At 39.5% G+C, this 27,729-nt stretch overlaps 1 protein-coding gene across 1 annotated transcript; it reads right to left on the reverse strand.

Moving 5' to 3' along the window:
- Window positions 1–917: 917 nt before the first annotated feature.
- On the reverse strand, window positions 918–27,729 carry rasgrp3 (RAS guanyl releasing protein 3 (calcium and DAG-regulated)). The gene is made up of 15 exons (XM_071544796.1): window positions 27,648–27,729; window positions 26,904–27,006; window positions 22,941–23,003; window positions 20,338–20,469; window positions 18,949–19,096; window positions 13,795–13,968; window positions 10,010–10,126; window positions 8,427–8,705; window positions 7,421–7,501; window positions 6,775–6,888; window positions 5,790–5,905; window positions 5,335–5,482; window positions 3,472–3,508; window positions 2,120–2,269; window positions 918–1,306 (listed from the first exon to the last, which is right to left on the reverse strand). The coding sequence occupies exons 1-15, from the start codon at window positions 27,715–27,717 to the stop codon at window positions 918–920; spliced, it is 2,121 nt and encodes a 706-aa protein (XP_071400897.1). The 5' UTR covers window positions 27,718–27,729.

Below are 27,729 nucleotides of genomic sequence, written 5' to 3' on the forward strand. Positions count from 1 at the left end.
GGCAATTAAAATCAGGTTTTCCACTTTGGCCCTGGTCCAGAATTCCATGGCTTTCCATAACTAAGCCAGAGTGCTTCCATGACCTACACATGTTCTTCCTTCCTGGTTTGTTAATGTTGTTTTTCAGTCTGGTTTTCTCTCCAGTTGGCCTGAACACCATCTAATGTGATGAATGTAAAGCACATTGGAAAGCACATTCTGCTATATTCTTGTAATGTGACCCATTTGTAAAATTCCCTAATATTCCCGGACTTGTCCCGAGAATTCGTCAAATTTCCTGACTTTCCCAGTGTGCAATACACCTCTCAAAATTCCATGATTTTGCAGAAATGCCATGACCAGTGGGACCCCTGTAAAATATTAGGGCATATATGGGGCAAAAAATCCGTCACAGCTTCTCCAAGGTGCAGCTACTCTTTGAGGAAAATTAACAAAGCTTTAATATTAAAACCAACTTGTTTCAGCTGCAGCTGTCTTTGTCAGGGATACAGGATTGCATGCACAGCTGCTGTAACTAAAAAAACTTTGTTTATGGTAATTATATGAATGTCTCAAAATGAATGTAGTAATGATTCATTGATATTAAAACATTACATGTAGCACCTTTTAAAGTAAACAACTCCACACACCCATTACATCAGTGGTTCTGAACGTGGGGTCCGGGGACCACCAGGGGTTAAGCTTCACCATTATTTCATTTACAAGAAGTGAACACAATTAGACAATGCAGAAGAATGACTATTTTGATCATAGTTTCTCTGTTATCTCTCTACTTATAATACAGATAGTCATGGGATTCTGGACAAAATCATATTGAACAATAAAAATATTCTCAGATTTGGGTCCGAGAGACAAAATCTCATCAAATGTGGACTAAATTAGGGTCCTTGATATAAAAAAGGTTGAGAATCACTGCATTACATTACCTTCCCTCTGTGTGTTGTAATCCCGTTCTGTACAACCGCTCCTGGGACCTCCGACCTGTCCTGGGAGTCCGTCCTGCCTCGGGATGAAACCCCCTGGTGCTGCCCAGCATCGTGGTTTTCCCAGCGGGCAAAACCTTTATTCTTAGAGGTCTTCCGGTGGGTCCGGTACCTCATTTTGGGGAAGGTGTGGGAGCCGCCATCCGTGGCCCCCCAGCTGTGTTCAGGCCACAGGGGCTCGGTCTGGGTGGCCTGGCTGGTGGTGGCCCTCTGCAAGCGCACAGAGATCCGCTGAGCCGAGCCTGTCATCAGGGTGATGGACTGGCTGTCCAGAACTGGACCCGGTGATGCCACTGCTGGGAATTCAAATACCTCGTCCTCGTCTGGAAGGTGTAATTATTAATATGTGAATAAGTAGATGGTACACACCTGAGTGTGCTAATAAACACAGCAATTAAACTTCTAATCCAAATCTGATACGTAAAATAAACTTCAGCTCGAGGTTACGATGATAATCAATTACAGGGACTGGACAAAATAACGGAACCTCTAACAATATACACTTAATGTACAGAAAAAAAGTGCATTGATGAGGTGAATCCAAATAAAAGCCATCGTCCCTTACTAATTTCCCAGTGTGTTAAGCAGTGTGTATGGGGGTATTATCATCTTGGAATATGGGAACATCATGAGGGAACATTGTTGACACCCAAGGGTGCTCCTGGTCCTGGACCTAATGACTACCAGTAGATGGCACCATACCATTACAGATCCACCACCATGTTTACAACAACAAACACTGCAGGTTGAAGGCTTCCTTTGTCTTCCAAACAGAAAGCCGTCTGCATGGAGGAAAAAGGCTGAAAGACTCATCAGACCAGATTACTTTTTCTCATTGCTCAGGGCTTCGGGTTTTGAGCTCCAGTATATGTATCTGTGTGCATGGCCTTCAATGAAAGTGTTTTTTAGTGAAAGTGGTGAAGCTTGGTAAAGCTCAATGTACAGTTTTTGTTGAGACTGTCACAGTTGTGGGTTCAATTCTGTGTTTTTGCAACTAAGGCATCAGCAATTCAGGTACTATTTGGCCTTTTTGGAACTCTGTTAGCTGCACATTCCTTTGAAAGCTCACACATAGACCTGAGACCTCTTTCAAAGTTAATAATGTTTGTTCACATGGTGTTTCCGCTCATAATTACCTTTACACGTGGGCAGTGCTGGACTGCTGGGGAGTGAGCTGTGGGTCAGCTGGGCAGGGGAAACGCTGCCTAGAGAGGTGGAGCGCAGCAGCTTCCTACATGCCAGCACCAGCAGCTCCCGGCACTGTTTATGGCAGTTCACCCCACAGTCTGCAACACAAGTAAAGGAACATCAGCTTACATTCTAAATTAAAAGCAAAAGTATCTGCATCAAGACAGGGAGCTAAAGTCTTTTTTTTTTTGCCAGCGGAGAGCACATCTCCATGTGCTGATGTGTCTACTGCTCTTGCTAGTTTTCACTGCAGTTGCATTGAAAGATACTTTTTCCATTTCACATGTGGCTAGCTAGTAAAGGATTCATTTCAAGTTCTCTGGTTTCAGGTTTAAAGGAATAGTTCGCCCAAAAATGAATATTCTGTCACCATCTACTCACCCTCATGCCAGTTGAAACACAGGTGAAGTTAGTCCATATAACACACAGGGAGGTTGCCAGCACAACTTGGTAGCAGCCTTCTCCAAAATAACTGAAGTCAGTGGGGACCAGTTCTTCAGAGTTCCAAAAAGACCTACAGTATATTTACACCATCATTTAGTGCAAATGTTAACTACAGCTGATTGATTTGCAACAAATAATGGTGTATAGGTCTTTCTATTCACAGTGTGATTGTTTTGCTGTTTTTGTTTTGGAACTCTAAAGAACAGGTCCCCATTGACTTCAGTTGTTTTGGAGAAGGCTGCTACCAAGTTGTGCTGGCAACCTCCCTGTGTGTTATATGGACTAACAAATTTCACCTGTATTTCATTTGGCATGAGGGTGAGTAGATGATGACAGAATTTTCATTTTTGGGTGAACTGTTCCTTTAAGGCAAATCACCCTCATGTATAAAAAAAAATATGTAACAACTTTGTCATGTGGAAATGAAAATAATCTAAAAACCTGGAAATGACAACAACACTTGAGAGGACTATATGCTGTAGATGAGTCAACTGGAAAAAAGGTCTTTAGCTCACCGTCCCAATACTTGTCCTATTGAGTAGTTCTAAATGGTTTGTGGTAAGCCACCTACTTGATGACTAGCATATCAGATTCTGTAGCTAACAGTAGAGTATAACACATACAGATACGTAGGTACTCTGGCTACACACAGTCAGGGTTTAGAAGACAGATAACCTACTAGATATCCTAGCTGAACTAACCACTTGGAACCTAACTGCACTAATGATGCACACACAACAAACATATTGGATACACATAACACAGTGCTGTTATATGTGTCCAGCTGTTGCATGTTGTATGCACTTGTTCTTTTTCAAATCTCAGGGTGCTTTTGACAAAATAACTGAAAGTGTACCTTTGCACTTGTAGCCCTGCTTGATGATTCCCCAAAGCTGCGGGAGCAGGACCAGAAATGTGGGGAAGGGAGGGAGGGAGATGGGTACAGAAAAAAAAAAAATAATAATGTTAGAAAATGAAATAAGGAAGCATGTTCACACAAGAAATGTGGGCTACCCACTGGGTCATAAACAGGATAGAATCCCTCACAACACTTTAAGTACATAAAGAAAATATAATTGTGTAAAATGTAAATGTAGTTTGTAGGTGTTTGATTCCTTATCATTGTTGTTATTCCTATAAAAATAGAAAGCTAGCCTTGACTGATCTGCCACAGCACAATTTACATGTATAAGGTATATGCATTCACTGGCAGTGTCTGTTTTCTTTGATGTAACATCGTTGCCTTTAAAGGAACACACAGAGTTTTTGGGAGATTGGCCCATTGGCAAACTTTGCCATTAAGTGATGAGAACACAGACACCAAATTGTCCCTGGTAATTTGCTTTGGTGCTTCATGCTGACACTTTAGCTTACACTATGTTGAGTGATGGTATAGGCTCCATTCTAATACTTTAGCATACACTATGTTAAGTGATGGTATAGGCTCCATTCTAATACTTTAGCATACACTATGTTAAGTGATGGTATAGGCTCCATTCTAATACTTTAGCATACACTATGTTAAGTGATAGTAGACCACAAGCATTATCCAAAGTAATAAGTCTGACCTTTTAGCAATAAAAAGTTGTTAATGTTTTTTTTTTTATTATAAGGCATATACATTCATGAATAAAAAACAAACAAACCTCAATGTAGCCAATGTGGCTATGTTTATTTTTGGAAATCTTTAAGGTAAGCAACCACGTATTCATCCACTATGCAGTGATTTTCAGTGTTTCTTATCACCCACCACCTTCACTTCCTGTGTAAACAGGAAAAGTAGTCCCTAGTAGTTTAAAATAGTAGGCTATTTTTGTATAATAGCAATTTCATGAAAATGTTCCGATCTTCTACACAAAATTGCAAACATGGCTGCATATCATCAAAGCTGCTTTCTCATTTTCTCTTTGATATAATGCTAGTGGCTAATGTCACTCAATATAGTGTAGGCTATGCTAAAGTGTTAGCATGGAGCCTACTATCATTTAACATAGAGTGTGCTAAAGTGTTAGCATGGAGCCTACTATCATTTAACATAGTGTATGTCAAAGTGTCAGCATTTTTGTGTTTGTGTTCTCATCATTTAACAGGTAATTTGACCAATGGGCCAATCTCCCGAAAAATCAAATAGTGGTTTTAATTAACAAATGTATAACAAATAAAATAAAATAACAATGGCCATAATAGTCAACAGAACTTCCCATCTACCTTGCCTACATACATAGTCTCCAACATAGGTATGTACAAATTCATTGTAGTGGGAGGGGGCAAGGATTGGTTTCTTCCCATTTACCAACATCGGTACTACATTGTTAATTTGTTCATCCATGTGTCATATTCAATATAGACACCACCAGACTTGGATGAAATGATGTATCTGAGCATTGCATTTTGGCATTTTCAAAACTACCCTGATTAGCCCAAGGGGATGCTACATCATTTGCTTGTTTGTTCCTTTAATTTTCCATGTGTCACATGCTATATCTCAGCATGCTACAATTACGGGTCAAAACAAGGAGACATATTTGTTACTGAATGGCTGTGAGGAGGACTGAATCATTTGTGGGGGACAAGACGTTTACTGTTGCCTAGCTGTTTTAATTGTTAATTGTTAGCTTTTAATAGCTGTTGACATTGTTCTCTGGCATCATGAAACACATAATTGGACATGTCAACTTTCAATTCAAGGAAGAAAATAAGAGAGATCAGAGATACTCACAAATCCAGCGCAATGTTCACAGAAGGTCGGCTTCAGGTATGTCATTTCCTGGAAGTTGTGGATGAAACCTGGGCCCATCTTGCATTGGAGGAGTGGGTTCGCCCGCAGGAAATACGCTATCATCTCATCCTTACTGATCAGTCCATCTCTGAGAGAGAAAGAGAGTGAGACAGAGAGACAGAAAAGAGAGATGGATGAGAGGAAATCAAGAGGGAAAGAAGGGAGAGAATGAGAGAAAGGAGATTTAGTGGAGATTTTAGTTAGTGGTGTGGTTGTGTGGCAGTACTACTTAGTACCTAGTTTGGCATTTCTGTGCACTTAAAGGTTTGTGTCAGGCCTGGGTCATGTACATCTTTTCACCTAAATGCTGAAGTTTGGATTTGGGTTGAAAAATACTGTTATTTGCAATTAATTATTAGGACTTGCATCAAGTACTTGCAATGTTGCACACTCACTGGTCTTTGTCCAAGACGCAGAAGGAGTCCAGGAAGGGAAAGTTGGCGGCAATGCTCTCAAAGTCCTCTTGAGAGATATAGCCGTCGTGGTCATGGTCATAATTCCTGAACACAGACTAGAAAAGAAACAAATTACTCAAATAATGTTTCACGCAAACCTCTACATCTGTCTAATAATGGATTGTTTTGATGGCTACTTTGTATTAAGTGGGACAAATGCAGGGAAATAACAAATGTGACATGAAAGGAAACCAGAAAATGTGTACATACTTGCTAAATAATTGGTTGTGACATGAACAGCCTCTGCTTCCCATTTCCCCTTACCCCTTTCCATTGTTTTAATCAGTGAAATATACAGTATGTATTAAGGATGGAATAGCCAATTCATCAGCAGGATCTATCTGTGTCTGTTTCACTACAATACATTTTCCTCAAGCGTTCAGTTCAAAAGGGATGGTGTCTATTGATTGGAAAAGACGCCTACTCCAGAGATGGGGACTCGAGTCACATGAGTCACAATTTGAATTGCTTGAGCCTTGACTTGATGTATGAAGAGAAGACTTGAGACTTGAGACTTGACTTGGGTTCTGGTGACTTGGGACTTGACTCTGACTTGTACTTTGATGACTTGAAAAGGTTTCTAAAGTCTTGACTTGAGATCTTGTGTTTGTGTAAATGATTTAAATTCTGTTTTCTGAATTTGTATGGAATGATTGAATTTATTGAAGTTGAAACTGATAATAGAAATCAAACTCATGATGCTCTTACCAAGTTTTTATTCTATTAAAACCATATTGCATTGAAAAGTCCTAGATATTTAGTTTTCTTTAAGATATTAAATTGATACTGGACTCTTGATTTGTTCTGACTTGACTTGGTAATCTACATTTAGACTTGGGACTTGACTTAAGACTTGTGCCTCAAGACTTGAGACTGACTTGGGACTCGAGCAAAGTTGACTTGGTCACATCTCTGGCCTACTCACATCCACCACCTTCCTGATGTGTTTATTGACCACAGAAGGGTCCGGTTTGGTGGTGACACCTGACGCCCAGTCCAGCGGGGCCAGGGGCTTGTTGGGAGTTGTTGGAGAGGTAGGCTGTGGAGAATTAAACACATATAGAGGATTTAGAAATAGTAAATGGTCCATCACACCACTGTTCCAGATTTACAACAGTACAATTGGTTTCAAGTGTGAAGGGGCAATAAGCCCCTAATTTTTACTGTCCCAAACACAAAATGACCATCGTCTTTGCGGGGGATTGATAGGGTTGTTGGTTAAAACCACTGATTCAGTGATTGGTTTGCCAGGTGCTGAGATTTCTGGCTTTCAATACTCATTTTCAACTGCTCAACAACGACACTACGACACATGACAGATATGCTAAACAGAAATATTCGGAGAGTGTATTCATGCTGAAGAACAGCTAGTTGACTTAAGTTTGGAGCACGTTGATAATGCTCCGCATGTTGCGTGTGATAACATGACATGATATTTCACTTTGGTAGAACATTTTCACTATTCAGCACAAAAACTCCCCCCCCACTGGAGTTTCAAGACACTCACGTGGAAACGGAAACGAGAAATACGTAATGCCAACCATTTCAAGATCTCTTCAACTGAAACTTACCAGTGATTTGGGGTTACGTGGTTCCCTTAGCAAAGATAGCTCATAAATCTCATCTTCTGTGTAATAAAGGTCTAAAGAAAGCTGAAAAATGGGAAGACTTCAGGTTATAATTAGATCAAAAATCAACGAGCAAGTGAGAGTGGCACAGTAGAAGCATGCATTTACTTCACCGCATATTTGTTGATAAACCTAACATTCACATTCACAACACACCCACCAATGATTTTGTCCCTCATATGTGACATAGATCTTATGTTTTGAATCAGTGTGAACAGGAAAAAAAATGCATGTAATCTGATCTTTTCATTTCTGATTTGGACCACATTCCATTCATATGCGGTCCTAAATCTGATACATGTCTGATCCGTGTCCATGCAACCGCAGTCTGAACTGCCAGATCAGAATTCATGGAACTAGAGGAGACATATTTTAATTGACCACTGTTTGAAACAAGTTCAAGAGAAAAGGCTGAATGGGGCCACAACAGGACCAGGCTACAGTATCAATGAAAAATCAAGATCCTCCACAGCAAATTTAATAATAAATAATAATCTAATAATAATTTAATGAATCATTTTGGTGGCCTCCCTGAGAGACTGTCCAGACGTGGTCATTTCAAGGTCGAGGTGGATTCTAGGTTTTTTTTCACCATGTAATGACAGGTTTATGGTTTAATCATTTTTGGTGCAAATATGGTAACAGATTCTTTTCATTCAATGATATTTAGCCGAAGCAGAGTTGGAAAGTAATACAATAAAATAAGGCAATCTGGAACCTGCAGATATCCTTTAGTAGGTCAGTTTTCTCAGCATAGTGCTCTGGATTTAGATATATTTCGGCTTTCTTTTTTCTTCTTTCTGGTTTCTTTTTTTTCCATCACTGACTTCCATAGCTTCCCATAAGTGCAATCCCTCAGGTTCCAACAGAGAACTACGTGCATACTGTACAGAAAAGGGACCTGCTAAAAAAGATCATTTAGGCTGCCAGTGGTGTGGTAATCCCTCACCGTTAGCAAATAGATGAGGTCCATGTTGGGCTCCACCTGGGCCACGGCACTCTGCAGTGATACCAACTCATTGAAGGTCATGTAGAGCTGCTGCATCTTCACCAGGTTCACCTTACTGCCATCGTCGACCCAGTCAGGGAAGACCACATGCACCGCTATCAGGTCCTTGAGGTGCACGCCCAGGATGGGGATTTTGAAGCCCTGGCACTCATTGAAGGCCTTGCGGTAGCCGCAGTAGTTGCCGTTGGAGGAAACCAGCTCCGTCATCTCGCTCCAGATCTGGGGCAGGGAGTGGTGTGCATATAAGGGGAGCATAAGGCAATACTTTGAGGATCAACACGATTAGAAGGATTAAGAGAACCATGATATACACAGAACTTGAATTGATAGAATGGTCATTCACATTCAAATCAACGTTCCTGGATGGTCGGAATGGTGAGCATTTTTATGTGTACCCTTGGGCTAGCTTCCATATATATATTTTTTTTTTTCAATCTTTACTGAAAAAACATTCAAATATACAGTGCAGACATGTGCTCAGCATAGTAGTATACGTACAAAGAAACAAGAATATGCATTTAAATAAACAAATACAAGTAATAATAATTATTATTATTTAACCAAGAAAAAAAAACAGAGTTGGGATAAATAATCTTATAAATAAACTAATATAAAATTATGATAAAAAAACCCCAAAACATGTTATTCTTCCTCAGTTCACCATACAGTTTGACAGTTTTATTTTTTTTAGCGTTTATAAGTTTGAGAGTCTTAATATATTCATTAAATTCACATAAAAATCTAGTGAAATTGGGGGTAACTTTTGTTATTTTGCATTTATGGATGTGAAATTTACCATATAGAATCAATAAGTTTACAATTAATTCAATGTTATATCTATCCTGTTCAAAATGTGTAATGACATTTTTACACTCAATTTTAATATTATGATTAGTTTTACACAATATATAATCTTCTATTCAAGTCCAAAAAGTAATTGAACGTATACAATGGTAAAATAAATACATTAAGGATTCTGGTTCATCATTGCAAAAATTACACTTGTTTTCAATTGCGCTAGCTTCCTTATGAACTGATTTTTTTTGCAGCAAGGACCAAAGCAGTGGAAAACTGGCATTGAATTAAGTTGTCACTCATGCCACCAATATGTGGTGCTCTTTTGTTTGCTGCTGTCTTTTTAGTAGGTCTTTTGACATCTGTGCACAGTTAATAGATGTGTTTATTGTTGAGTTAATCTCAGTTTCAGCCGATGTCTGTTAGCTGTTTAAAGCTGGTGAATGCTAACTTTTCTTCTTCACTAAAGGTAGGCTAAGGCAGCGATTCTCAACCTTTTTCATATCAAGGACCCCTAATGTTGTCCACATTAGGGCCATGGACCCCCATTTGATCAGATTTTGTCCCAAAAAAATTTGAATATTTTTATTGTTAGATATGATTTTGTCCAGAATTCCATCTGTATTGTAGGTAGCGAGATAACCGAGAAACTATGATCATACTCTTATACTGTATTCATGCATGTGTACTGTACATAAAACTCTATCTAAATGCTGGTGTAGAGTTACCTTCGTAACCTCTGGGGCCAGATGGGAGTGAGTCTCCTTCAGTCGAGAAATAGAGCTGTGGCTCAGCCCCCCTACCACCGCCATCAGAGTGTTGAAGTTCTGCAGCTGGAGAAGTTTCTGATGAGAGAGAACGGAAGTAGCAGTAAAGTAATAATAAATAGAAAGTAATAATCTTCATTTTCATATAAATAAATATATGTTAAAGTTAGAACCTGCAACCTTTTCATATAAATAAATATTCACTTTGCTACTGTCTAGCAGTGATTGAGGTAACACTTTACAATAAGGGTACATTAATTAATTAACAGTTAACTAATGTGTCTGGTAATCATTTACTAATGGTGTTCATATAAGGTATTAATTTATACATTTTTTAATAGTCATCTTTAGGGCTGCAACTAACGATTATTTTCATTGTCGATTAATTTGTTGATTATTTTCTTGATTAATCGATTAGTTGTTTGGTCTATAAAATGTCAGAAAATGGTGAAAAATGTGGATCAGTGTTTCCCAAAGCCCAAGATGACGTCCTCAAATGTCTTGTTTTGTCCACAACCCAAAGATATTCAGTTTACTGTCATAGAGGAGGAAAGAAACCAGAAAATATTCACATTTAAGAAGCTGGAATCAGAGAATTTTGACTTATTTTTCTTAAAAAATTACTCAAACCGATTAATCGATTATCAAAATAGTTGGCGATTGATTTAATAGTTGACAACTAACACCATTAGTAAATTACACATTAGTTAACTGTTAATTAAGGGTTAGTTAATGCTTATTAAGCATTACCTAACCCTTATTAAGCATTAACTAACCCTTAACTAAGTGACCCTTATTGTAAAATGTTACCCTGATGGATATAACACAATAGTGATTCAACCTATAACCAGTTCATGGAGGCTTTTACATTTTCTGTTCTAAACACCCAGTGTCTAGTAGCTCTTTACTGGGAAAAATCCTCTGCCACACAGAAAGAGTTTCTGTTTTACATTGCCGGTTTGTTTGAAATAGATAGAAGAAGAACTGGGTAACTAGCGATGAGCAGCGATAGCCACCATGGCTGAACAGACAAAGAAAAGAGCGCCACCAGCAGAAACTCAAACTTCATCATGAGAAAATCCAAGGAAAAAGAATGCCCTTCAACAACCCCCAGAGAAAGTCTGTGAGCTTGTTGCTTTCAAAGTTGGGTGTATAGCCATATAAATATAGCTAGCTAGCTTGCCTGTAAAATGGCGGCAAAAAGCCCTCGCTCTTTGATTCTGAAGGACTGACCCCAAAAGACGTTTTCTTATCCATGGGAATAAGAGAAATGCACCACCAAACAGCAAAATAGACCCAGTATATCGCCAAGAGCCGTTTGTGTTTTAAGGTGGATATTTCCTAGTATAATAATGGAACAGTCTTAGAGATGTGTATCAGGGTTAGACACATTCACGCAATGACAGAGAGAATTTAAATAGGGGAGAGGGAAAAGCAAGAAGACAGTGATAGTAGAAGGAGGCCAGCGATAAATGCAGTACAAATTATGCTATTTTTACCGTCTTACAGTCTTACAAACTCATTCAACATCATTCCATGATGCAACACACCCCTTCGACCAATAGCAGTGTGGGGTAAATGCTTTTATCCTTGACCCCCCGTCCTCCAACCCTCCAGCCTCACTAAAAAGGTCCTTTGAATTGAGTGTCTGTGTTCAAAGGAGACTGTTTCACATTAGTGAGGAGACAGTCTGCAGTAACAAAGGAGACAGACTCACCATGAGAGCTTGTCATTAGGCCACTGATTCATCCCTTTCAATACTGATGGACGAGTAATGGAGAAGCTCTTTGGCCCTCTAATAAGAAAGAAATGCCTAATACAATTGTCTAATGTGCGCTAGGTAAGATACAATGTATTTCCATCCCCCTATGCATACACGTGCACATACAAACACATGAACAGACACACATAATTACAAACCCAGTACAACGTGAATAGTGATGAGACAGCTTTACTGTTGGAGGAATACTTCAAGCACATCTGTACATGTACATTAGTGCAGTGATTCTCAAACGTTTTCATATCAAGGACCCTAATTTAGTCCACATTCGGGCCACGGACCCCCATTTGATGAGATCTGTATTGTAGGTAGTGAAACTATGATCAAAACAGCCATTCTTCTAAATTCTCTAATTGTGTTAACTTCTTGTAAATGAGATAATGTAATAATACATTTTAAAAATTTTGCAATTTGCTGGGGACCCCCTGGAACCCCCTCAAGGACCCCTGGTGGTCCCCGGACCCCACGTTGAGAACCACTGCATTAGTGGATGTTCCGCTCTTCTTCACCTACTCCTTTCTCTCATTTCTAGATGTATTCCCATCTTCAAGATACAAGGCAAGGCACCACAGGTGAAAATGGCAATCGGAGTGGTCAATTTTAAAGGCATACTGAGTAGGATTTTGCTACTTGTGGCTTGTAAACACAACTTTCGAAGTTGACCCCTCCTAAAAAAAAAGTACAGTGAGGCAAAACGCCAAGCAGAAAAGGCTTGTTCCAAAATGAGAGTGAATCTGAGATTTGCTTTCACCCGTTGGAGAATATTTAAGGAGAGGACGACACAGAGTTGGCCTGTTTTCTGTTGGAAAGGTAGGTGCTGGCTAGTTAAGCTATCAGCCTTTCTACTACAACGAAGCTGCGCTAATGGCAGCTAGCTTCCAGCTCACGATACACACTAGTTCTGACCAGTTGCTCTGTTTTAGAGTTCGAGACCGCTACCACAGCCAGCATGGCTTTTAGATATAAAACGATTTAGCAGTGGTTTTGGTTGCAGCCGCACACACCTGCTGCCAAAAGGTTGACGCCCAGAAACATCCCAAACATTCAGAAATAAGAAAATCCAGGCAGAAGGCATGGTGTCTGCAGACACACACACACACACACTACCAATGGGCCGTAAGTCATGATTGTTATGCTATTTCAGGGGGGGGGGAATCCTGATCAGTATGTCTTTAGGATAATATAATGTTTTGCCCGTACTACCGTAGTTTCATAAAATATAAAAAAAAACAATCATCAAAAACAACTATAAATTGTTGATTTTGATGAATTTTTATACCAGCTGTGTCAAGTACAACAAGCAGAAAATAAGCAAAAAAAAAATGACATCCCCTTATGCAAAACACTGCTTCTTGTTTCTGAGATGTTTGGCATATACATCATATTTTGTAAATAATTAATCAAAAAAGAATTACAAGTCCCAAAGTCCTCAAAGTGAATTTTCCTAACTGATACCTAAATTTGCATATTTTTATGAAATATTAGCTAATTTGAATATGTTAATAGCAAAATAAACAAATCTCATATTTGTCATGGGGACAGGACTCACTACAGTTCAGGAGACACTTCTGGATTTCACTCCTTTTTGTGAGATTATATTTGGACATTTTTGCCTTCATTCAATAGTTGACAGTAGAGATATATAGGAAATTGGGAAGGACATGTGACAAAGGTCCCAAGCCAGATTCGAACCCAGGACTTCGTTACTTCCTGTGGGGAGAAAATACCCCGCCAGCAACCATGCCTGACACCAGAACTTAGAGCAAATAGGGTGAATCTATGGCTTCTGAATTAGTGGGGATGGGACGCTCTTCTCTGTTGCAGCCCCACTTTGTGATTTAGGCTGATAAAACAGGTGTATTCTTACATTAAAATCTTGCCTAGTGCAGACTTAATGGTAATTAGGTTGAAAGATGGGTACACTCTAAATGACCAAGAGAAAGAGGTGGGTATACTCCTGTCTTACCTGGGCCACGTTGATATATTTGGTGATGACCTCTGCACGGTGCTGAGGCGTCAGCTTGCTGAGCACCATGAGCTGGACCCACTGGGAAACTCCGTTGAACAGGGCAATGGAGCGCTCCAGTGTAGGGTTGTCCACCAGGCAGCCGTGGATCACATAGCTCTGGTAGTCAGTGAACTGGGGACAAAATGCAATGTCAAGTCAGCCATTTAGCTAACACTCTTCAGTCCAATCCACCGGGAATGAAAGGGGCATTAAAGGATAAGTCCAGCGATTTTGGACCTATATATAATTTGTCTCTTACATACCTGTAATACTTGGACCCACAGAGAATATTGACTCCTGAGTCAGCTGTCGGGTTGAAATGGTGAGCTCCGTTGCTAGGCCTCTTGCTGCTATCAATGAGTCCAAATGGGGTTTGTCAAAATATCTCCAAAAAAGCCATTTGTAGTGGAGGTGAGAGTAAACAAGACACAATTCCGCCATTACGCACACTTTCACTAATCAGTAACTCACAGAACTATTTTTCTCTGCTGTGGGGTGAAAGTGCATTACTGGCTGCATGATCTAGTTTTGCAGACGGTCAGGTCAGATTGTAAACAGTTGCACATGGAGCAGGGTAGAGTTTGGTATCTTTGGTCAGACTATCCACTGAGTGGAAATGGGCAGTGCTGCTGCTTTCTGAGCAGTGGATTTAAATATGTCGGTTCCTCATAATATCGCTTTGGCAGACTGGCTTTTTTGGAGATATTTTGACAAACCCCATTTGGACTCATTGTTAGCAGCAACAGGCTAGCACCAGAAGCTCGCTGTTTCAACCGACAGCTGACTAGGAGTAAATATTCTCTGTGGGTCGAAGTACTACAGGAATGTAAGAGACATTACATTATATATAGGTCCAAAATTGCCTAACTTATCCTTTAAGTAATCCCCTTGACTTACAGTCTATGTAATTGAGACAAACAAACCACATTTTCCCAAAAGAGACGGAGATCCAATAGAAACGTCTAGTGAAGAAGTAATATATCGGCATGCTAAATACTGGAATGAGAGCCAAAGGTGCAAGACATTTCAGATAGCTTTGTGGCTGAGATGTGTTGCGATGTCACTCGCTCGTTGCACCGTCCGTCCTCTATCGTTGATCAGTTGAAAATGCCAGGTGGGGGGAGGGGGGGATTTCTTCCAACAGAGTACAGGCAAGAAAGTGAGTTTTGAAAACCAGAAATCTCAATCTTGTTGAGCAATTGGTATTGATCAACAACCCTGTCACCCTCAATGATCACCGATCAATGTTTTTCTGTAATTTTGTGCTATTTGTGAAGTAAATCAAATCAGTAACTGTGAATCCCACAACCCCCGAAGCAAGCTAGGGAAGAAAAAGTGCATGGGACAACAATACAATGCTGGTAGCTGGCAAGGAAATTTGATTTTTTTCTCTCGAGAGGCATTAAATTAGTGTATCATACTCTGTAGTGATTTACAGAAATGTACAGATTTACCAGATTTACTCTGTGAGAAATGTGTACATTAACTACCCCACTGGTAAATATGCACATAAACAGGGACATGCAGACATAAACTGGTAATTTGAACACTATCTTTTGACCTCACGCTTTGGCCAAGTGTGGAAAAATGTCAGTTAAGTTACTGCAATTGAAACAGCAGGTTTGTACTTGTACAAAGACAAAACCTCATGCATGCACACACACAGACACATATCTGTTCACATTCTTATCACCCAGTCCAAGAAACACCCTGAAAATATACTTTGATCTCCTCGCTGACATCTGCGTCCTGACCATCGACCGTCTGGTCAGTGGAAACAAGGCAGTTCACCCAGAGGCCAGCCAGCTTCACATCAAAGCTCTCCAGCAGGTGTACGGCTTCCCAAGACCCCTCTATACGACTGTTTTCACCACCGTTGCATTCAGTTCCATCAACTCAGGAAGTGCATTTTCATCAGCATTAATCTACTGAAAAGAATTGTCCTGAAAACCTATTAAGAAATAATTGAGGGTGCATCATCTATCATGAGCAAATTCATTTGTATAGACCTTTTAAATTTGCGTCAATTCAATCAATCCTAGCCCTGCTTTCCACTCAACAATTGACAGCTGACTCAAACAATACTCCTCTCCTCCAACCTCTCCTCAAGGAGTGTTTTCTTTGTCAAGACCGTAAAAATGTTGCCTGGGTCCAGACCTTTGAATCCGCCCACTCCACCGAGTTTACTGATTCTGGTCTGGCATCGTGACATGAAACAGCGGTTTCTCGGTTGAAAAATGATCGGTCCAATGAGCGCCGGGAGGGGACTAACGTTTAGCCAATCAGCTCCACGGATGGGACTAACACCGTTGTCAAGCTGTGCGCCAGAACCAAGGAGGAGTAATAACAACAATGGTGACCGCTATAGACAAGATAGACGCTGCTATTGAGGCTGTTCTAAATAGATTAAAAGTCGTCGTACTTTGTTGTTATTTCGCTCCGTGTTGTCAAAGATGCTCTATACTTTCTGAACCATCTCTGGTGTTGTCATGGCTACGCACCAGTGTCGACTTAAAATGATGTTAGATTCAGGCGGATACGTTGGTCTCTAGTGATTGGTTAGGGAAAATTGAATCCCCCTCCCCCACGGAAATCGGTTAGAGTGGAGGCAATGTCAGACTGAAGATGGAAATAGAGTGTAACGAGTTGACAATTCTGTCTGATATCAGGCAAGTAAAAGTGACAACTGGCATACAGACTAGAGAACTGAGGAGAACAGATCATGGAGAAATTTTATCCAAACAGAAGCACTGAACTGGTCACCAGATTGATCCATAGAAATCATTGACAATGTGTGAAGAGATGGCCTCAGTCATCCCTCTGTCCAGGGGCATCAATTCATTAAACCCTAAACTATTATAATCATTGACTAGTTCCCCTGTGGGAGGTAGAGGTGGCTCATCAGGACTACTATGGGTAGCAGCAATGAGACCTTGAACTAAGAATTTACTGACAGAAGCTGAGTCAATGATGCGATAACGGATGTGTGGAAGGTTTGGAAATGGGGGACGAAATTCAGAAGTTAAAAACAATAACTTCATGATCAGATACACATATATCTAGAACCAAATCAAAACTATCACGAGTGGGACCAGTTACAGATTGTACCAGATCTGCGAATTCAACAAGATTAATCAAATCATGATGAAGATTAAGGGATGGACAGCATACATGGATATCACCTAGAAGTCACCTAAAATGACAATTCTGTCATAAATGGGCATGATAATGGATAGAAGTTCAGCAAATTCATCAATGAAAGCCTTATTAGGATTTGGTCGTCTAGACTAAAATACATAAGCGGGTCCTTGTCAGTGATTAGACATTAGTTGGATTTCCATTGTAGTATGCTTTGGCAAATTATGATGTCAAAATTTGCAAACATTGCAAAAAAACTTTCATGCTTGCTCAAAGCTGATTTTTTTTGTCGATAAAAAAAACATGTCATCAATAGCAATGGAAATGAATTTGTCGAATAAATAATAACTAAGGCTTGGCATGATGGGATGACTGGTTCAATGTGAATTCCTAACAGTTCAAAAGTGCCTTTGGATGTTCTGAAATGTTGTCTGTAAAATATCTTTATGTATGTCCACCATCACCTCCAGAAATGTCATACATGTTATATCTCCTTTGTGTAAGTCTCCATTGTGGTTTGAATGACCATTAGTTGGAACGTTAGAATATCATACGTGTTGTTTCCAACATTTGTAAGTCTCTGGCGTGGTTGTGTGACCATTTGTTTTCATCTTTGGATGACAGCATGAAATATGGCCAACATTAGCTGACACTAAAGAACACCGACAACTTGCCCAATACTAATCAGTACTAATCAATTCTTGAAATACTACTTCCATTTTTCTGCTGGATGTGTTTTTATTGACATTTAGGAAGCCTATTGATTCCCCAGCTGATGGAGTTGCTAATTAGGGGTCCAAGCACCGAAGGTGCTGGAACCCTACTGTATTTGTAAGGATTCTTCTTATTCTTATTTTTCTCCGCTAAAAGTATGTGCAGCTCAGAAACCGTAAGTCCCAGAGCAACCACATTTGGCAGGTGGGTTCCTATGGCCCCCCACTACTCAGGCAAGGCCATTCACCCATGTCGACCAGATGGTGGCGCTATAACAAGAAGTCACACTAAAAAGGCCATAACTCCCACACCTTAGGTCCAACTGACACAAAACTTAATACACATATGCAGCTGAACGTGCTCTACAACTTTGCCACTGGGACCACCCATGTCTGCCATACTGAATTGCTGCCATTTTGCGTTTTATGCAAAACAGTTTTTTCCCTAAGGCTTTTTCAGTTGTTGTTCTATCAACATCAAAGGTGTCAGACAGCATAAGGAGCTTGGGATACACAAACAGTCCAAAACCTGGCCAGATCGGATAAACGGCATGGCCGCTGTAAACCATCAAACTTGAGAAAGTTAGTCCGTTTGCACACAATTGGTCATAAGTCATGACCCGTTTGTACAATCATTGGCATCATTGATTGGGGTGTGGCCAGACCTCTCAACCCACAGAGATCAGTGCAGCAGCAGTTTTCTGGCCCATGTGACTTACTATTGTTTTATTTGTTAATGGGGCACTACAATGTTCTAATAAAGTGATTAGCACTGTCAGTCTGTCAATCATAGGTTGCAGTATCACACTATGTCTCCCTTTAGTTAGTTTCTCCTCACTAAACCTATAACAGGCCTTTGGCTCAGTAGGTAAAGCATTAGCCTTTCATGTGGAAGGTTATGGGATCAAATCCAGACTCATCCTTTCCAAAGTCATTAGTCATCAAGGGCAAATAATAGAAGTGGTGAACAAGTCCAGCAATGTGATTGCAATGAAAAGATTAACTTGACAGAAGTCACGGGCCAACACAAAAGCCGGTGTTAGACTATGTGTCTGATCTTCACAACATGTCAGTTTTTGTGTGTCTTTCTACCTTCTGCTTTGTTTTGTCTATCTGTCTGTCTTATCAAATTGTGCTTGGACTCCCTATATTTCTCATTTTATTTTTGGGACATTTCAAAGACAGTTGGATAGAAACAGAGCTTCACAGTTAATGGTTTGGTAAATGAAAGACACAACTGCAGAGAATTTTCTGTACATACTGATATCCTCCTGATGGACTTGAACTCCAGGAAGGTGAGATGCTCAGCCAACTCCATGGGCTCCAGGTGGTCAAAGAGCAGCGAAGCCTTGCCTTTCTTAGCCTGTTTCTTCCTCTGGGTCAACTTGCGCATCCAGTCATACGATGGACTACAGGGAGAGCAGTTCATCATGTCACTGTTCAATGGGGAAATTTGTGTGTTTTTGTACTTCTATCCTTGCGAGAATATTTGAGTTTGATGAGTGATGACGTTTTCACAAAGTGAGGTCATTTTGGTCGGTCCTCACATCTTCAATGGGTTAGTTTAGGATTAGGACATGGGTTTAGGGTTAAATTTATAATTAGGATTAGGCTAGGTTAAGGTAAAGATTAAGGGTTAGTTAAGGAGTAGGATTTTTTTGGGTTATTCTTAGAGTTAGGATTATACAGAAGCGCCTGTTTTTCTGAATTAATGAGATAATTATCTCAGAATTCTGAGAAAAGTTTTCATGGAAAAAAAAACATTCTACTCTGTTTTTCTGAATTAATAAGATATCTCAAAATCCCAAGAGAAGCTCTCATTCCTACTTGAGAGCTCGATTTCATGGAAGCAAACATGTCCCGCCTGTTTAGTTTAATCCAGTTATATTTTGCTTTTGGTTTGAAACATTGGGAGATACTTGTGTCTTTAAGTAATATAGATGGTATTGTTATTAGTTTGTCGACTTTGCGCCGGCACCTCAGGACTTTGCGGTTGTTCGTACTATTCCATGAAAACTTTTCTCAGAATTCTGAGATAATTACTTCGTTAAATCAGAAAAACAGAGCAGAATTTTTTTTCCCATGAAAACTTTTCTCAGAATTCTGAGATAATTATCTCGTTGATTCAGAAAAACAGAGCAGAATTTTTTTTTTTCATGAAAACTTTTCTCAGAATTCTGAAATAATTATCTTGTTAATTCAGAAAAACAGAGCAGAATTTTTTTTCCATGAAAACTTTTCTCAGAATTCTGAGATAATTATCTCATTAATTCAGAATTACAGGGCACATTTTTTTTTCTCAAGTGAATACATTACGCTTCCGTAGGATTAGGCTTGGGCGATATCCAAAATTTGATATGGCAATACTGTCCCGTCAAATATTGCGATATACAGTATATACACACACACACATATATATATATATACACACAAGCGTGTGTTTGTGTATATATGTAAGGGTATGTATCTGCGTGTGCTATATAACATATCCTGTGCATGAACAATACATTGTGCATGTATTCTTGCACATTTACTTTCTTAACAAGGTCGTTTCATACCTTTCATACCTGCAAATATATCTGCATGCGCTCGCTGGTCTATAATGCATACCAGTATATGCTGTGTTTGTGTGCGTTTTCTAGTCTCTTACATGGTAGAGATGTCGATGAGCTTGAAATGCTCCTCACAGCCGAGCTGAGCAGCCACGTCTCTGAACTCCTCAGTCATCCGGATCAGACCCAAGTCCAGATTGAACTCCGCGGGGAATGTTACTATCCAGTACCTAGACACACAGATATTGACATTTGTGGCATTTCAACGGCACCCAGCAAATATTTTGACATTGAATAGATGTTGATCTGACTGCCCGTGACGTTGAAGACCTGTGTAGACATAGTGCCGAAATGAAAATTGAGACGATCCTCCATAGCTGCTGCCTGCATCATTTTGTGAAATCAGGACCTAAATATCTTTCTGACCTCAGTTTCCAAAGTTGTTTTAAATATACATTTTTACTGTGTCATAATATCATATTGTGAAAGATTTACTGCTAGTTTGGGTTGATGTTGAACCTGCACATCATGTAAAACTAAGGGATTCGGCTTGGACTCCCCCTGTGCATCGCCATCTGTTAAATGCTTGCTGAAGAAGGTTGCTGGTTCAAATGGAGCATGCTATTACTGTGACTATGGCATAATTTTGGCCTGAGAACATGGTTATTGCAGTTAATAAAATTTGCATTATAGGGTTAATTTCCTGGATGCAACTGCTTCTAATGGAACAAAAAAAAAAAAGTGAAATGGCTTTTTAGTCAAAGACTGCTAAATGTGAAGCCAAGAAACATGCTTCAAGGACTTCTTATGAACATCGCACTAATGTTGTCCTAAACATAAAGGACACATGTGCTTTATCAAGGAATTTGGAGGACAAACTGTTGGTGTACAACAAGATCACTAGAATATGGGATGTAACAGTCTCCATATAGCCCAGGATCGTCTCTGTGTTAAATAATGAAGCACAGTAACTGGATCACTCAACATTACTTACCATTACTTTTCTCCCAGCCGACCCTAAGGCAGTGATTCTCAACCTTTTTCATATCAAGGACCCCTAATTTAGTCCACATTAGAACCACGGACCCCATTTGATAAGATTTGAGAATATTTGTATTGTTACATATGATTTTGTCCAGAATTCCAAGACTATCTGTATTGTAGGTAGAGAGATAACAGAGAAACTATGATCATAACAGTCATTCTTCTACATTCTCTAATTGTGTTAACTTCTTATAAATGAAATAATGGTGAAGTTTAACAATTCATCCATTTGCTGGGGACCCCCTGGAACCCCCTCAAGGACCTCTGGTGGTCCCCGGACCCCACGTTTAGAACCACTGCCCTAAAGAATATCCACCCTCTGAAGGCTTGGTGGGGGTCCCATGTCCTATGAGGACACAGAAACTGACTGTCACATGAATACTACCTTGGGCCTCTGTTGTAGCAGCTAGCCACTCACAGTGGCCAGATGAAAGAGAACTAAACACACCAGCACTATCAGACCATTTTGCCCTTTAAAGCTGCAATAAGTGATTTTCCGACCACTAGAGGGCGACAGAAACCGCAACACTGCTGGACTATGGAGGCCCCAAAGGGCAAACCTAGCGACCATGCATAAAGGCTAATAGCTAAGCTAAACATACCTACGGAGAAGTGTCGTCGGTTACTAGTCTTGCTTTGCCAGAATTGTCTCCCGCTGAAGGTTACATGTCCCACAATGACAAGTGAAGAGGTAGGTAGCAAGTTTACTAGTTAAATAAGTTTACTCGCTTGCTTCTTTGATTCCGCCATTCCAAGAATTTATTTCAGGAATGGGAGGGGGAGAGCGCCACTTTTAAACAGCGAGGGAGGAGAAAAGCGATTGAATGGACCGGAAGGAGCTTCGTTCCGGTGCGGAATTTGCCAACAAGCTTTAAAAAATAAGTGAAAACAGCAACACAGCTGGCCCGCCTGTGTGGATATTGGTTTATATCATTATGTCTCAGTGAAATCTCCAAATAGCACACATTAGTTTCAGGATTGATTATAAGGTCTGATATCGCTTATTGCAGATTTAAAGGATAAGGCTGGTGTTTTTTAATGCATTTCTTACCGTCGACAAATCCTATGAAAATAACAAAATCAGCAATGAATTTGTTTTGCTAACAAGTCTCGTCCATGTAGCCGGTGCCCAATGCAGCCATAGAACTCCATTGTATTAAAAAAACGATTAAAAACACGTCAAAGAGCCATGCTGCTGCTCTGGACAACATATTTCATCATCAAGATGCACCGGGCCGGCCGACTTATTCCTCAAACAACTTAATAAGCCGACCGCAAACACGTTTTCCATCTCAGGAAAGTAGTTCCGTAGCACTGAAAATAGTCCCCGGTGTAATGAAGAATTTGTTCCCATTTGAATTTGATTTGGTAATAACTACAATAGCCTGACTTTTCATGGTAACAGTTAGCGATTTTTAAAATGTAAACTATATCTTTGTGAGCTGTATTTCAAGGTTTTTAGCTTACTACTACTAATTGGAGCCAATGACTTCCGGTTTGAAGGCTAAAAAAGGGAACATGGGAAGTCATAAAGTAATGGACTTAGAGCAAACGCATTGTTGATTTTGTTATTTTCATAGGATTTGTTGATGATAAGAAATGTATTAAACACCTCCTTGATGTGTTGGGATGGATGAATGTGAATGTAGCACCTTACCTCATTAAATAACAAATCTTCAGCCTGGTTCTCTGGCAGTTGTCACCTTGGCAGTCACGGTACGTAGGGGTTGGGTTAAGGACATTTTAATAGATTCTGAGTATGACAAACTATATGTAATATAAATCATGCTCTCATTTTTGTAGACAACCTGATTTCAAAAAGTAGACAGCAAATTAAAGTAATAATTCACTACATTGTCATATAAATAAATGGCCGTTTTTCTACTTGCTGCTCTCATACCTAAATGCCAATCAAAAGTCACGCCTACTGCCAAACCATTTAGGTATGAGAGTAAGTAGCAAAAATGACTTGCATTAAATCATAAAGAGGCGGAAGTATCAGAAATGACTCACATTAAATGATAAAGGGGTAGCAGTAACAAAAATGACTCACATGAAATGATAAAAAATTGCTCATGCTAAATGATAAACAACCTTAATGGCAAACTTGTAGAGCGAGTGATGAAAGAAAGGAAAATTTGACCACCAGCTATTTAATCAAATCACCTTTGAATTTATCAAGTCAATTAACAACTTATCACTGCCTTAAGTTCATACGTAGTTTAAGCAATGTTTTTCAATTCACATTAATTTTCATCACCTCAACTTTTATCAGTTAATTTTATATTACTTCCACCCTTCTATGTGCTAGGTCACCTTTTTTTTAAAAATTATAAATAATGAATGATAGAAAGTGGGATAAATGATGAAAATGGGGCTGTTTTTATCAAATCACCACTGTTTTAATGAAATTTATCAAATCACTTGACATTTTATCACTAAAAGTTTCAATTCACAAGCATTTTCATCACATTTATTTTTTACCATTTAATTTTTGTTACTTCCACCCCTCATACAGCACTGTCTATGTCACTGTCAGTCATTAGTGTGTAGCACCAGGATACAAGGTTGTTGTGGCAGAATAAGCAGTTACTGCAAACCCTTAATCAATTTCCCTCTCGTCAAAATTTTTCATCAAAACGTGGGGGTTATTTGGCACTTGACTGCCATGAAAACCATAATATAAACTTTTATGGTGTCATTGTGTAAGAAACAAATGTTCTTGGTCTGCACTGGTTTTGCGCATATGCACATATTAGTATGCGCGCGCACACACACACACACACACACGGGTATGATGAAGCCGGCAAAGCAGTGTAATATCTGCAGGAGATGACTGATGATGTATTTCCAGGAAGTAAAGAATTGTGTAAGGATGTTGCCCTACCCTGTTGAATGGCTGTCTGACGTCTGATGCGCAACACAACAGTCCACTTATTGCCAGCTCCAAGAAAATCAATCTAGGATGGGATCAATCCTCCTCAGGTCAGATTAACATGCAGAAATAAATCATACCGGAGGTGGAAATGCAGAATGCCTTCAGCTCACTAATACTGATCGATTAGAATACCATTAGCCAAATAATACCTTTAGATGGTTGAATTCCCTGTATGGTGAAGGGTAACTGCTGACCATGAGGTCCATTAAAAGTCCACTGTATAATTTCAACAATACATATACATACACAATACATGTTGTCATTGTTGAAATAATAGTCATTTTTAAAGTGCTATGTGTAGTATTTTTAAACATCAGTATATGATTCTCAAATATATCAGCAATATATCAATTAATAGTAATAATCACTGCAAACAAATGAGACCATGGTTGAGACGATTGGTAGCCTTTAGTGGTATTGTTGGTGCTACTGTTTCTCCAAATTAAGACCACATTTCCCATAAACCCTGTTGCTTCCTCACTACCATCCACTGATATCATCTGCTGAGATCATGCCCTTCATGTGCCATCTTACTTTAAATTCAGAGACTTGCCTCCATATGCAGAGGACAATCCCATTCCAGTTTGTCCATTTTGGGCATTTGATTCACTGCTTCATATCTTCACTGTCTGTTAGAACCACCAACCGTCAAAGTGTACATCACTGGAATCAAGTTCTCCAAATTACTGACCGGCTCAATCCATATCCTTCAACTACCCATCTTCAATGTCTCTACTCGTCAAAGGCCTTCAACGTCAAGAATCCATCCCTTCTCACTGCTGATCTCATTTCCTGGTGCATCAGCGCTCTTTGTGGTTTTCTGTGATGCTCGGAATTTGGTTTTCTACCTTAAATGCAGCAAGACCAACCAGACTCACAAACCAAACCCCGTATTCTATTTCTGACTTACCTAATTTAAGTTTCCTTTGAGCCCTTGACAAACTTCATCTTTTTCAGATAATCACAGCATGCCACTCCATCTGATCTACTCTACATCTCAGAAACTAGCTACGTTGCTACCCGCTTCTGGTTCTCCTACCACTTTCGTTCGGTTCTCATCAAATCCAGAATCTGCCCACTCCTTTTGTATTGGAGCTGCCAAGACAGCGTCCTGCTGTGCAGTCCCAAGCACCTAATCTAACTCATGGGTTGTTGGTCTTTCTTCCAAGTTTTCCTACTAAGGTTTCTCTTCGGAGTTTTTCCTTGTGTGCATTAGGGTCTAAGGCTGGGGGTGCTGGGTAGGTTAGGCTATGTAGAATAGGTAGATTGTTTGTCTTGCTAAAATCTGCTCTTGCCTACTTTGTGTTTTTCGCTATGCTTGTCCTATATAATTTTGTTCACCATTGATTGTGTTTAGTTAGATCTAGCTACACACATTCTCTGTAAAGTCCTCTGAGACATGCTTGTGATAAAGGGCTATATAAATAAACGAACTTGAACTTGAACTTGATCATCCCAACCATTCCAACCTAGCATCTTTACATTCATTCAGATCTGCAAGATCTGTGCACTGCTTAAGCAAATCTGTGTCTGTAGGAAGATTTTGGGGGTCCGTTGTGCCCGGGAGCTACAGCAGATCCTTCGCACCTTCCCCAAACCACAGTCAATACCGTTCAGATGTAATCACACTCCGTCAGGATATTGCAACTTTAACATCGTAATCATCTTTGATGTCATTAAACGTCCTAAAACTATATTCAGTTGATTGTGTATTATATTCACGAGCCTTGTATGGGCAGAAATATGTGTCACTAGAAACTGAAATTGAATTATTTATATTTGAATTTGAATTGCTCAACTTGAATAATTGCATTAAAAAACTGAATTTGAATCACATAATCACATAATGAGGAAGAGCAATCGAGTGCAGATTCACAGAACTCCTTTTCATGTTTTTGGCCCGAAAATTCCAGATCCCTTCAGTTCTCTGGACATGATACTCCGAGCTGAACGTCATCAGTCCCAGCCTCATCCATGATTGAAAGAAACATTCTTCAACGTGTATCAAGTCCATGGATCAATGGGAGTGAATGAAATGGTCAAAAACATACAGTAGGTGCTGATTGGCTGAAAAGGAGTTCTGTGAATCTGCTCTTCCTCAACAACCAGGATGTATGTCTCAGTAAACTGAAATTGAATTGCAAGGACTGAATTTGAATTACCAGAACTGAATTTAAATTGTGAGAACTGAATACAGATTCAGAGCAAATGAATTCAATTTCAATTAATAAATTCAGTTTCAAATTATGCTATTCAGATTCAGTTTTTCAATACAATTATTCAAGATAAACAATACAAATTCAAATTATGTGATTCAAATTCAGTTTTTTAATGCAATTATTCAAGTTGAGCAATTCAAATTCAAATATAAATAATTCAGTTTCAGTTTCTAGTGACATATTTCTGCTCATAGCCTTGGCTCATGTATATGATAATTATACTAATATCTCAATTAATGTGGTAATGATTTATTGATGTTAAAATGTTGCACATATAGCACCTTCAATACCTTTAATTCTGATTCTTAGGAGATATGGCATTTTAAACCAAAAGCAGCAAAATGTGTAGGACTTCTTTAAACTCTTGAAGACTGCGCAGCCTGCAGTATTCAACATGTTGATAAGCCACAGTGTTGTTGTGTATCAGCTGTAGGCTCGGCAGGGTTTCTGCCAGGTAGGATATATCATCAGTAGCTTCCCAGCCAGTTCAGTGGACGTCACGTACCAGCGGTGCATCAGCAGCAGGCTGCGAGGAAGCAGGGTGACATGCAGCTCCCCATTGTCATCTATGGAGAGAAGCAACACATCACCAACATGTAATTGTACATCTGAACAATATGTTTAAGTTATAACCTACAACCTTTTCATATAAATAAATATGCATTTTGCTATTCTCTATCACTGATTGATATAACACCATAGTGAGTCAACATGCTGTACTAGCATCTTTGTGTTAAATATTTGTGGGATTAGTTCATATATATTTCCTACTATGCAAAGTCCCCATTGAAGGAACCTTTCAGGTCATAGAATTTATAAATGAATTATAAATACAAGTGTCTGAATGTTTATGACTAGTTATCTATCAGAGGTTATCAGACAATTTGCTGTCTGTTTTAAGATCTATCACTCAACGTCATTGCTGTACCTGATAACGTGATTCTTCATTGTTATTTATCTATTCATTGTTTACATATTAGAAGCCATGCCACTTTACGTAGAGCATACCATGCTAACTCATGATGCTGCATGGTTTATTTAATATCACTATTAGCACTTATAATACTTTGTTGGGTGTGACATTATAACCTTGGTCAGACTAATTTCTAATTGCCATTGATTAAAGAAAAGTCTGGTCCAGTACAGACCCTTTATTTGACATAATCCAAGACCATTTTCAACTGTGTGTTTCTGACTGACCACTCACCAAAGGCATGGATGCATTCATCTAAGAGAACATCAAGAGGCGCCGCCTTTCCCAGTGTGGACGATCCCATGGTGCCGGTCTG

This window comes from Centroberyx affinis, unplaced genomic scaffold (assembly GCF_046629955.1).
Source record: "Centroberyx affinis isolate AG114_WGS23_722 - 3 ecotype Tasmania unplaced genomic scaffold, CSIRO-AGI_Caff_v1 ptg004675l_1, whole genome shotgun sequence".
Lineage (NCBI taxonomy): Eukaryota > Metazoa > Chordata > Actinopteri > Beryciformes > Berycidae > Centroberyx > Centroberyx affinis.